Genomic DNA, 11,557 nt, shown 5'->3' with positions numbered 1-11,557 from the left:
AAGACGGCTGAAACTACTCAACAATTTACCGACTACCGTATGATAAGTCGGTAAGTGGCTTCTACTGCCTTGCGAAAGAGGGCGCTAGTGTTCCCGAAAACTATGTCGGTAAGTTGTTGTGTAGTTTCCGCCCCTTTTGTATAGATGGTGCTGAGATCGAATTTTAAAAATAATTCATGGCGGTCTTTTTAAGATACAAGTTTGTCAAACAATTATTTTAATAATTTTTCAGTCTTGTGGTGATTCTGTCTGATTTCTGAGAAATAGAATTAAAGGCAGTCAAAATTGTGTCTAAGATAGGCTTCCGACAAGCATCAGACAGGTGTCTGAGACAGAAAGGTTTAACGCACTTTCTTCTCTACAGATGTCTTCGTCTTCGATATTCACGGCATCGAGTACACCGTCTTTAATATTTTATTTGAAAATGGTTTGATCCACCGATGCGCTGGAAATCCGTTCCTTTCCTTCTGTTCTAATTCCGTGGGGTGAGTGTAACGTGTTGGAAATCGTAATTTATTTCAAGAATCCGTATATTTTTTTCACCCACGAGCAAAGGAGTTTCATTACCAGGCTTGTTTATACAAAATGTTCATATAATTTTTAATATTATTTTCAAGAAAATGTATTTATTGTTCCACTAAAATTAACCTACATATATTCGTATTTTATTTTCTTGTACATGTTCTTCAGTCTGTTAAAATTTTGTACTTTTATAGTGAACTGTTTCTTAAATATTCTTAAATATTTTTAAACATTTTTAAACATTTTTAAATATTTTTCGTCCTTCAATTTATTTTCATCCTTTTCACGTGTGTTGTTCATAGGTTCGTTCCTGTCTTCTCGGGGATTCGAGATGGGTGCCTACAAGTATATGCAGGAGCTCTATCGCAAAAAGCAAAGCGATGTGCTTCGCTTTTTGCTTCGAGTCAGATGTTGGCAGTATCGCCAGCTAACCAAAATGCATCGTGCTCCCAGACCATCGAGACCCGATAAAGCTCGTCGTTTGGGCTATAAAGCCAAACAAGGTATCTATATATAACGATTCTTTAATAAAACTTTGAGTTTCTATCATAATTATTCTATATGATGATATAGTACCGTGCACCACTCTTACAGTTACATGGTGAATACGTGTATTCCGATACTACTGACACTCTTTATTATTTATTATACAATGTTAATTTTACAAATGCAGTAAAAATCAAATGAGAAATTTTCTGAATACGCAGGTTTTGTAATATTTAGAATCCGTGTACGAAGAGGTGGTCGTAAACGTCCTGTGCCAAAGGGTGCAACATACGGAAAACCAAAAAGCCACGGTGTTAATCAGTTGAAACCAACTAGGAAGCTGCAATCAGTTGCTGAAGTTAGTATAAAATGCGCCCCCCTCTACATCCATTATTTAATATCAATTTAAAAATTCATATCATTTCATCGCGTTTTTCAGGAACGTGTTGGTCGTCGATGCGGTGGTTTACGAGTTTTAAATAGCTACTGGGTAGCTCAGGACTCCTCGTACAAATACTATGAGGTTATTCTGGTCGATCCTGCGCATAAGGTAAATTTCATGATGTATAACTAATTTTTAAAAATGTGTTTATCCAAAATGATGATATCATTATATTGTTATCGATAATTCATGATTTTTACTCTTCCTTGGATGTCTGAATTGGAAAAGACCATCATGTTTTGTTAGCGTGACAAAAAAAAAGATACGCAATTAATATTTACGATCATTTGTACTTCAGGCAATTCGTAACGATCCAAAAGTTAACTGGGTATGCGACGCGGTACATAAACATCGTGAACTTCGTGGAAAGACGTCAGCCGGCAGGAGTTCACGCGGTTTAGGAAAGGGACATCGTTATTCACAAACTATCGGTGGTTCGCGTCGTGCAGCATGGCTGAGAAGAAACTCTTTATCGCTTCGCAGGAAGCGATAGAGTTAAATATTTCTAATGTTAATTTTTGTGCGGATGAGGTACATCATGTCATTGATATGTTAAAATTTCTTGTATCAATATTATGGTATATCCTGCGCGAAATAAACATCTTTTTCTTAAAAATGACACCAGTAACAGCTCCCAGTACATGTGAGAAAGAAGACAAGCTTAAATTAAGTGTATAAGTTTAATTCATCGATTAATCACATATATAAGTATATGATGCACAATAATCATCAGTCATCATCCTCGATTTATGTATATTTGTTTTTTGTAAGTTTTATTTTGAATCACAAGTTTCATTATTTTATCAAATTCATACAGTAACTTCTTGTATTCATCCACTGTATCCCACGGAACAGTATCGAAAAGTATACTTTATTGTCCAGGTCCGGATAAGGATTTATCCATGAATTTTTTCTTGGCAAAACATAACCACCATTTACTTGGTTTCCCATCTTCTCCATATACTTTCTCTACAAGTCTAACACCTGTCTCCTGCCTTATTTGTTGCAAATACTGTCTCATGGTATCTATAAAGGAAAAAAGTGTTTTTATAATAAATTTTGTTTTCAATGTTGAAAATGATACAATACGTACCAGCTTCTACAGGATTATTTGGTTTAGCATATACAGAATTCAGAGGAAATCCAGGATCACCAGGAATGTCAAACTTCGAAATAGCAAGAGAATACATCTCATTTGTTGCTTGAGCTTGAGTTGCACATTTTTGCAATCTTTTCAAACATTCAGTAATATATAATGTAATGTAAATTAAAAGTCTATCAGCTTCACTCTAAAATGATAAAACCCATTAGGATGCAAATTTTACATGATAGGACTATAACTTAATTTATAATTCGTGCAATAGAATATTACCTTAATTTCATATGTTCGAAAAAATACATTTGCTTTGAAAAAGTACAATGCTTCATCAATTATATCTAGATCCTTTCCATTAAATGGAGGTGCAGGTCCCCTGAAATGTGTTCTAATTGGCAAAAGTGCCATGTTACCAATGTTTCCATTATGTTCCACAAAACTTGAATGATACGCCTATAATAAAGAAATGAATAATTTCTATAAATCTGATGTCAGTTAAACTGAGGGAGACGCCCTAACCATAATACATGAATTTGTTGAATCAAAATTCATTATTAAAACGGTTACTTACAGGCATACTGTAAGTAAGAATATTTGCTGCGTTTTACTTTAATAGAAACTTATATTTGTCACTTTAAAAGAAAGTATTTCTCTATATACACATCACATTACAGTTTTTGTTTAGATATAACAAAACTGACAAGATATATATCGCAGTTCATAAGAGTCCATAACTGCGACGCGCAGGTTGGAAGATGGTGGGGGAACGCAGCGAGCTCTCCGCTAATCGCTTTCCACTTCGTTTGGGAATATCGCCAATCAGGGCGAAGATGCGTACTGGAGATGCGCGAAGAACGAAAATTGGTCTTTTCGCAGTTATGGACTTATGGACTCTGATGAACTGCGGTATAACTTGATTCATCAATGTGGAAAGTAAGGAGCGAGTATGAAATCTTTAATTTATAAAGTCATTGAGATTTTAACGAAACATTCATTCCTTTCTATATATATATATATGTAGGCTGTGACTGTTATTATATACGTATTTGTGCATATAAATATTTGTAATATTTATGTGATATTTTGTTATGTATAGTAAAAAATATTTTATAATTGAAATTGAAGGAATATCTGGTTATATCTGGAAACAATGATCGGTATTCATTTTAATACCTACTACTAATGCATATAGTAAGAAAATTTTGTGTTTCACATTTTTATCTTCGTTTTTTGAAATTTCATTTGGTTTTTGAGTTAGGAAATTTATAAAATAACAAAAGTATAGCTGGTAATTTTCCAATGGAACAGCATCCCTGATATTTGCGATTGGCTATTCTACTCGCTTGGTGCGGGAATTACTTCCGGTCATTTCCGTCGAATGGCGACTACGATGGATTATTCGTTTCGAAGTGTGTTGTCCTGACTTTCGCTCAGTAATTGCAAAATATCTTTCAACTGTCTTATTCGTATATCGGGATTCTGTTATTTTATATTCAGTGTATGCATGAAGATTTGTTCGTAATTTCCTACGTGCAGAGAACTACATTTAGAAGTATCAGCGTGCCTTGTGTGGGACACTTTTTCTACAAGAATAATGGCTGATATCGAAGGAAAAAAGTTAACCGAACTACGAGTTATAGACTTAAAAACGGAGCTCGAACGTCGCGGATTGGACAAAACTGGCAATAAAGCAGCACTTCTCGAACGTCTCTCCAAAGTAAATCATCTTACTCCTTCAAATTGTTTCTTCTGCGTATTTTTACTGATACTTCTTCTCGTTGTTTTGTCGCCATTTTAACCCCATTGATTCCGTTAGTGGTTCGTTGCAAACATACCTGATGTATGTCGCGATAAAAATTAATTGTTCATACAACTTCTAGGATAGCATTTTTACTTTAAAAATTCTAGGTTTCAAAAGACCTTTATCATTTATTTACATATACGAATAGTGGAAATATAATTTTTAATATAAAAATTTTACTCCAAATTTTTATCAATTTTTATTTTTTATAACTATCATAATAATCTTATTATTATTATTATTATTTGTTAAGGCTATAACTGATGAAGGACAAGATCCTGATGAATATCTGATAGTACCATGCGGTGGAATATGTAAGATTATCCCAAGGAAAAATAGTGGTAAATCTTTCTAAATGTTATCTTGATTAAAAATGATCAATTTTCAATTTTCAATTTTAATTATATTTCTTTCTGTTGTTAGTAACTGGTACAACGAATCAAGAAGAATCTACTGAAGTATCAGAAAGCATAAAAGAAGAACCAGTGGAAGTACGTGAAACTAATGAAACAAAAATTAAGATAGAGACAAAGCCTAATATCGAAGAGGATACAATGAAGGTATTGAAGACAGAGGTAAGATGAAACTGTATATTTGTTTTAAGAAGAACAAATGCAATTTTGATAGCATGTAACTACAAGGATATTGTAGCTCTTGTATTGTAAAGTAAAAGAAAGATCATTTTAGGAACCTCAAAGCGAAGTTCAAAATGCCGTTAAGAAAGAAATAGAAGACAAACAAGAACTTAAAAATCATTTAAACAAGTCGTTGACCGAAACTATCCAGGTCGTTGAAAAGAAAGTAGAATCTGAAGCAAGTACTGCGGTAAATCAAATCCCAACTAATTCAGTTTCGACCGTCGAGGCTAATGGTATCGACAACGAAGATTCCATCAACCTAACTATTGGGGAAGATGAAGAAAATCTCCTCGCTGAGGAGGTAAGAAAATTAATTAAATAATAATTTGAATAATTAAAAATAACACTAATTATGTACATTTATGTTACAGACAGAATCACACGATAGGCACAAGGGTAAGTTTTTGAGCATGTTAAATTTTATAATACTCTATTTAGATGTAAGGTTTCAAGGAATAAACGTAGGAGTACATTTATCTTCGGTCACGAGCGAGTTACTTAAGTGTGCGGCATCAAGACCAAGGGACTTGTTTATCTGCGTGTAAAACACATCGTCTATCCAGACCGTCGACCGTGCTGGATCTCTCTACAAAATTGCACGTTGCGCTTCAACTCATGACGGTTCTTCAAGTTTTATATTTGTGAACAAAAATACATGCAGGATACATGAATATGGCATAAAATGATTTAACTGCTGAGTATTACGTGATGGCGATTGATGAGGTTTCAATCCGAACGAAACGTATATTCGTCGACGTGTTCTTATACTGTTTATGTCATCCAAATTTTATACAAAGTTTATCCCATAAGTGCTAGTCTATAAGTTTAGTTAATACTAGAGTTTGATATAAACTTACATTTAATTCTACCTAACCGCATAGAGCATCGTTGGATTATTCTACCTTCAAATTATATGGACAGAAGAAGACTCAAGTGTATGTCAAGCCAAAAATCTTCCTCATATACAGTTAATGATGCAACATTGTTTATCACATCGGAGAAGTCAATACCTTCGAACTACGGACTTTAAATAGGCTTTAAATAGCCTATTTTTTGAAAAAAATTTTTCATGCGCGGTCACTTTGTTACGAAAGTTCCGTAATTATTGGCATGATATTATTGTACGTGTAGATCCTTTCTCGTTCTTTTTCTTTTCCGCGTCTCCTCCTACTTTTGTTTTTTTCTTTTATCACTGATTATCTTATCCTCCTATTCATCTTCCACTTTTACTATTCTCTATATTTCCTATAATTTTTCTTTTCATTTAGGCTTTCGATTCCATAGTTACGTGTAAATGGTACTAATTCTAAATCGTTCTAAAGAAACAAAAAGAAAGAAAAAAAAAAAAGACAAAGTAGAGTCGCTATGGATTATACCATTGAAGAGCGATTTTGTGATATTGTGATCATGTGATCTTCATCATAATTCACTGCGCAATCTGTTAGTGGCTCGGAAAAAGTTCCATGCAGGAAATACAGGCCACTAAGCGGGAGCGTTAGGGAGGGAGAAGAAATCTGGCTTCGCAGAAAGTGACTATGCTACCTTGATTGTCTCTGCAGATGGAGGAGATAAGAAGAAAGTGGAAGAGAACAAGAAGGGAGACACTAAAGGGAGCAGTAGAGGAGAAGCCGGTGCCAACAACAAGGAAGGGTCGACATCAGGTGCAAACGTCGGGACGAAGAACAAGCAGGACGGTGGTGGAGACGGAAGCAAGAGGTTGGTCTCTCATTGCTAAAAAGGTTCACAGTGGTACGACAACGAAATGTCACACAACTCTATGCTAGCGATGCTGTATCCGCCGCATACAATACCATCAGGATAACATACTGTCGAACGATGGAGATTCCCAAGCTGAAATTATTCGTCCAAGTCACACGCAAGATTACTTTATTCCCTTTTTTTCAATCGCATACGAAGTTCTTTTTCGCTCGTATGTTTTAGGCTGTAATTCATAACTCTGGAAAGTATGTTAAGAAATCGAGAAATTGGCTAGCAAACTTAAAAAACCGAGTCCATCTACGAAAACTCTCTTATTTGTAAACGAATATTTTTCCAATGGTGTTTACACGCTCTCCACGATTACCGATCAGAGTTTCATAAGCTGCACTTCTCACTGTGAGACGAAGATATTCGTTTATAAAACAAACAGCAGTTTCATCAAGCATGATAGCAAGATTATTAGTATTTCGAGATAAATTATCCAAAATCGGCAGATCGCCTTTGGGCCGTAACGCGACATCAAGCAATCATATTCATCGAAGAAAACTACCAGTTAATAATATCGCGTAACAATCGATACTTGTTACAACTTGACATGGAGTACCCTCTCGGAAGAACCACGAAGGAGATGCTCTCTTTCTCTGGATAACTTGTACGTGTAAAATGGATCACGCAATAAAATAATGTCCGCACGGACATCATTTTCGTTACACACGAACGATGAAAAACTTGATGCGGACCACACCGAAATATATATATATATATAAAAAATATAATATTTGATAATATGTAATAGTAAATTAAAAGTAAATAACTTGTAAATACATCGTCGTAAGAACGATGTACAAGCGTACATCAAAGCGAATACCAGATCGTGTCTTGATTATTACGATTGTCGCTACTGTTGTTATTATTATTGTTGTTATCGTTATTGAAAATGACAATACTTATGATGATGGTGGTGATGATGATGATGATGACGACGATGGTGATGATTACGACTACGACGATGACGACGACAATGATGATGATGATGATGACTACGATGGTGATGATGAAAAACGACAATATTCATGATGTTACAGATAAAAGAAAAAGTTGCTAGCCAAATTTATATACTTAACATAGTTACAGAGGTACTTATTAAGCCTCGAAAGAAAAGACATTGTTTTTGTAATATTATCTTGCATATTTAATAAGAATTATCTTAACGATCGTTTGCTGTAATAATATCAATAATTATTTTCAGTGCGGAGTCTGGTAACAAAAGTCAGAAGAGAGACGATAAAGGTATATCATTTATTTTTTCTTCTTACAAACAAACCATACATAATAAGCTTAATTTTATTTCTATTTTTATATTTATCTTGTAGACAAAAAGGCGTCACAGGTCAGTCCTGTTAATGCAAGCAGCAGAAATTTATGGGTCTCCGGATTATCATCGAGTACTCGCGCTACGGATTTGAAACAGATATTTTCCAAATACGGAAAAGTAATCGGGGCTAAAGTGGTTACAAATGCTAGAACACCCGGGGCAAGATGTTACGGCTACGTCACCATGTCGACGAGCGAGGATGCCGCGAAATGTATACAACATTTGCACCGAACCGAGCTCCACGGACGCGTGATATCTGTAGAAAAGGTAGATGCAACGAATCGAACGATTTATCTGTACGTCCGAGGTTCCGTATGGACGCGCGTTTAAGTACAACGTGTTTTTTTTTTTTTTACGTTCAAAGGCAAAGGGTGACACTCAGCAGAGTCACATGCGTAAACGAGACACGACGAATGGAAAATCAGAGAAGAAGGAAGAGAAAGACAAGTCGAAGGATAGTCACGAGGTTAACGATCGCAAGGATAAAGAAACGAAGAAAGAAGCGGAAGATAAAGGATCGGAAGCAAGTGAGTGATTAACGAATAATTGATCTCTATGAGATGTTGTAAATGAAACTTTTGTAACGATATATTCGCGTCCGCGACAGCGAAAAAATCGGAGGAGAAAAGTAACGAAATTGCTGAGAGCAAGAAATCAGAAATCCAGGACAAGAAAGAGGATACCATTTCGAAGGATGCCGATTCTCGATCGACCAAATCGACCAGCAAAAAACCAGAGAGCGAGAGGGGAAGACGCGACGAGAAGAGGATTCGATCATGGGATCATCACCGATCGCATACGCGATCGCGTAGCCGTGAACGACGTAGACGCGACGATGTACTGACATTCGCCAAGATCAGAGTACGTGGCATTGTCGTAAAACTGTATATTTTCCGATCTACTTATATTCGCGAGCGAAACGCGCGAATTTCTCCTCTGTACTCTTTTAGGAGGAACGAGAAAGGCAGAGGCTACGCGAAAGGGAACGAATGCTTCGCGAGGAAGAGCGACGAAGAAGAGAGGATATGGAACGACAGAGAGAGGTCGAACGAAGACAAAGGGAAGAAGCTGCTCGTCTGGAAAGAGAACGAGAGAAATTACGAAGAGAAAGGGAAAGAATCGAACAGGAGAAGGCTGAATTGCTTCGATTGGAACGCGAACGTCAGAAACTCGAGCGAGAAAAATTAGAACGGGAAAGATTGGAATTGAAAAGGCAGCAAATGCGATTGGAGGAAAGCAGACGGGCTCCACCGCCGCCGTCCATAAAACGATCCTCCAGCGATCGAAGGGACCCAAGGGACATGTACGTGGAGCCGGACAGGAAGCGTATGGCCACGGATCATAGCCGAAGACATACTCCTGAACGAGTGAGCGATCGCCGTAGCGAGATTTTGGATCGTGTTTCGGATAGACGATTAGACACATCGCCGCCTGCTCGCTACGAATCCAGTAGGTAAGAAACGTGTTTCAATGATTTCTTTCGCATACGAATTAAATGGAAAAAATGCGCGCGCTTCCATACACGATGTAATATTTTGCAGATCTGCTCAGGATCTTGGATTAAAGAAGGAATTTAAACGCAGCAGCGACTTCACTTCTCGCAGTAGTCGTCCAGAAAGCTTCTCTGATGTATCCCGTGGAAGAGAAGTGATCGTACGTCGAGATACGCTTAGTACATCAACATCGTCTATAGATCCCCGACAAGTTAAAGGAAGGTAAATGAAAGACTAACAAATCGTTTAAATCCGATCGCTAGTTTACTCATCATTATAGTTTCATTAAGATCAATTTTGTCAAACTTTCATCCGAATAGACAGAAACAACCTTCACCGCAACCGCGTTTTCGCAGGTACGAACGTCCAAGTACAACCACGTATACTCGCGAACGCGATGTTCGACGTTCCGATACGGAAACCCATAGAAGTTCGAGGGATAGTCATACACGATATAGCGACAGCTTCAAGCCTACAAGCTCCAGTACACCACGTTAGTAGAATGATATTCGTGTCTTACCCAATTGAAAACTGTAGCTGGTTAAAGAAAAATTCTATAATTGAAAATAATTCTTTTTAACGCGTAGGCGAGAGTCGTTACGTGGAAAGTAATAGAACGACTAGTAGCTGGCATTCCGGTCCTCCGTCTACAAAATCGTTTAATTCGGTTACGAGTAGCGGAACTCGAGATCCTCGTAACGAACCATCTAGCTGGAGTTCCAGGTCCTCCGAAAACGTAAACAGGTATGTAATTAGTTTTATATGTTTCCTCGACACGGTAAGTAAGAAGATACAATTTCGATTTCAGATGGAGCAATTCAGGCAGCATGGGAAATACATTGCGACATCCAGTACCACCGACCTATCAAAGCGGTCCCATGCAATCTATGGGATTAACGGCACCCGGCACAACGCCATCCTACGATCGTTTCGACCCGTATAAATCGTCGATGCAAAGCATGAGAAAATATTGATTTTAACTCTCACCGATTCGTGTCACTGCAACGAATAACTATAAATCTAATACCAACGCGTTTTTTTAGACGCGCATGTATGTGTATATACACACAGTCACAAAACACACGCATCCGCGACACATACATGCGCGCGCTGAATCATCATTTACACTTTTTATTAAAATCAAATATTTACATACGGAATAGCATCGATTACAAACAATTATGCATATACGTTGTTTACAAGAACGAGACGTGCACATGCATCTTAGAAATTTCTTTCCGTCTTCTTCGTATTTATCAAACGTGTAAATCTCATTTTTGGCATTGGTAGCAATTCAAATGAATGCTTCGTTAGAGACATTTAATTTTCAGGTTTACACGAATTCAACGTAACTATCATTTTTCTTATTTCTTATCTTTTCTCACTGTTGTATCGTAGTATAACAACACCCACCGTGACATATTAATTTTTTGCGCGTATACGTTTAGCGAGACAGACAAAACGCATACAAGATTATATTGTAGTACTTGCAGCATCGAACTAAGATTTTGATGGATTTTTGTACATTTGTTAATAGACATGATTTTTTGATGCTTGGTAAGATCTAAAAAGAAATGCTCGAAGAGGGATAAAACATTTTATTGACTTTATCACGTAATTATAGATCCGATCGATTGCTGCAACTGATTTCGAACGATGATAACGCGCGATCGTTTACACCGTTGGACATACATTCTTATAGGAGGGAAGGCATCACATAGAATCAGAAACACGCAGTTACACGATATATCTTTAGCCGATTCTTTGTAGAAACACGTACATATTCTATAAGGATATGACTGAATTTGTATATTGAATTCCATTAAGAATTGTACATCTAACGACGTTAAGATTTAGGTTCGATACGTGAACAACACGTAATATGTTTCAGTGTAGCAACCACTATACAGCATAAATAAATTTACGACATATTAAAGTTGACATTTGTCTAAGATTATCTCTCGAAATTTCGGCGAATATCGTAA

The 11,557-nt window shown here is 36.7% G+C and overlaps 4 protein-coding genes across 7 annotated transcripts; 3 read left to right on the top strand and 1 right to left on the bottom strand.

The window, feature by feature from the left end:
• Window positions 1-386: 386 nt before the first annotated feature.
• On the top strand, window positions 387-2,069 carry LOC114872618 (60S ribosomal protein L15). Of its 2 annotated transcripts, none has more exons than XM_029179995.2 (5): window positions 387-485; window positions 825-1,025; window positions 1,230-1,366; window positions 1,448-1,558; window positions 1,749-2,069. In XM_029179995.2, the coding sequence occupies exons 2-5, from the start codon at window positions 854-856 to the stop codon at window positions 1,941-1,943; spliced, it is 615 nt and encodes a 204-aa protein (XP_029035828.1). In that variant the 5' UTR covers window positions 387-485; window positions 825-853; the 3' UTR covers window positions 1,944-2,069. The 2 variants fall into 2 exon arrangements, with proteins under 2 accessions (XP_029035828.1, XP_029035829.1); XM_029179996.1 differs by lacking the exon at window positions 387-485 and adding an exon at window positions 503-587.
• A 42-nt stretch (window positions 2,070-2,111) lies between these two features.
• LOC114872619 (actin-related protein 2/3 complex subunit 3-like) lies at window positions 2,112-6,525 on the bottom strand. 2 transcript variants are annotated; one of them, XM_029179999.2, is made up of 4 exons: window positions 5,843-6,525; window positions 2,823-2,999; window positions 2,544-2,739; window positions 2,112-2,476 (listed from the first exon to the last, which is right to left on the bottom strand). In XM_029179999.2, the coding sequence occupies exons 2-4, from the start codon at window positions 2,952-2,954 to the stop codon at window positions 2,322-2,324; spliced, it is 483 nt and encodes a 160-aa protein (XP_029035832.1). In that variant the 5' UTR covers window positions 2,955-2,999; window positions 5,843-6,525; the 3' UTR covers window positions 2,112-2,321. The 2 variants fall into 2 exon arrangements, with proteins under 2 accessions (XP_029035832.1, XP_029035830.1); XM_029179997.2 differs by lacking the exon at window positions 5,843-6,525 and adding an exon at window positions 3,118-3,298.
• Window positions 3,900-11,513, top strand: LOC114872616 (SAFB-like transcription modulator). Of its 2 annotated transcripts, none has more exons than XM_029179993.2 (15): window positions 3,900-4,263; window positions 4,601-4,688; window positions 4,771-4,922; window positions 5,035-5,286; window positions 5,357-5,381; window positions 6,545-6,701; window positions 7,954-7,994; window positions 8,078-8,346; window positions 8,444-8,606; window positions 8,687-8,940; window positions 9,030-9,532; window positions 9,621-9,794; window positions 9,929-10,065; window positions 10,160-10,316; window positions 10,381-11,513. In XM_029179993.2, the coding sequence occupies exons 1-15, from the start codon at window positions 4,141-4,143 to the stop codon at window positions 10,544-10,546; spliced, it is 2,661 nt and encodes an 886-aa protein (XP_029035826.1). In that variant the 5' UTR covers window positions 3,900-4,140; the 3' UTR covers window positions 10,547-11,513. The 2 variants fall into 2 exon arrangements, with proteins under 2 accessions (XP_029035826.1, XP_029035825.1); XM_029179992.2 differs by having other exon boundaries at window positions 9,893-10,065.
• Window positions 6,708-7,994, top strand: LOC123987653 (calsequestrin-1-like). The gene has a single exon (XM_046284991.1). It carries the CDS (start codon window positions 7,545-7,547, stop codon window positions 7,779-7,781), a length of 237 nt encoding a protein of 78 aa, XP_046140947.1. The 5' UTR covers window positions 6,708-7,544; the 3' UTR covers window positions 7,782-7,994.
• Window positions 11,514-11,557: the final 44 nt, after the last annotated feature.

This window comes from Osmia bicornis, chromosome 3, assembly GCF_907164935.1.
Source record: "Osmia bicornis bicornis chromosome 3, iOsmBic2.1, whole genome shotgun sequence".
Classification (NCBI taxonomy): Eukaryota; Metazoa; Arthropoda; class Insecta; order Hymenoptera; family Megachilidae; genus Osmia; species Osmia bicornis.
This window is presented reverse-complemented; position numbering and strand designations above follow the sequence as displayed.

What these genes read in the sequence shown, in the direction of transcription:
- LOC114872618 (XM_029179995.2), top strand. Translation starts at nt 854, where the DNA reads ATGGGTGCCTACAAGTATATGCAGGAGCTCTATCGCAAAAAGCAAAGC. An exon ending in GGGCTATAAAGCCAAACAAG is followed by an intron (nt 1,026 to 1,229) that starts GTATCTATATAT and finishes CTGAATACGCAG; the next exon opens with GTTTTGTAATATTTAGAATC. An exon ending in AGCTGCAATCAGTTGCTGAA is followed by an intron (nt 1,367 to 1,447) that starts GTTAGTATAAAA and finishes CGCGTTTTTCAG; the next exon opens with GAACGTGTTGGTCGTCGATG.
- LOC114872619 (XM_029179997.2), bottom strand. An exon ending in TTCGAACATATGAAATTAAG is followed by an intron (nt 2,740 to 2,822) that starts GTAATATTCTAT and finishes TTATCATTTTAG; the next exon opens with AGTGAAGCTGATAGACTTTT. An exon ending in AAATAATCCTGTAGAAGCTG is followed by an intron (nt 2,477 to 2,543) that starts GTACGTATTGTA and finishes TTTCCTTTATAG; the next exon opens with ATACCATGAGACAGTATTTG.
- LOC114872616 (XM_029179992.2), top strand. Translation starts at nt 4,141, where the DNA reads ATGGCTGATATCGAAGGAAAAAAGTTAACCGAACTACGAGTTATAGAC. An exon ending in TTCTCGAACGTCTCTCCAAA is followed by an intron (nt 4,264 to 4,600) that starts GTAAATCATCTT and finishes TTATTTGTTAAG; the next exon opens with GCTATAACTGATGAAGGACA. An exon ending in GCGTGATATCTGTAGAAAAG is followed by an intron (nt 8,347 to 8,443) that starts GTAGATGCAACG and finishes TTACGTTCAAAG; the next exon opens with GCAAAGGGTGACACTCAGCA.
- LOC123987653 (XM_046284991.1), top strand. Translation starts at nt 7,545, where the DNA reads ATGTACAAGCGTACATCAAAGCGAATACCAGATCGTGTCTTGATTATT.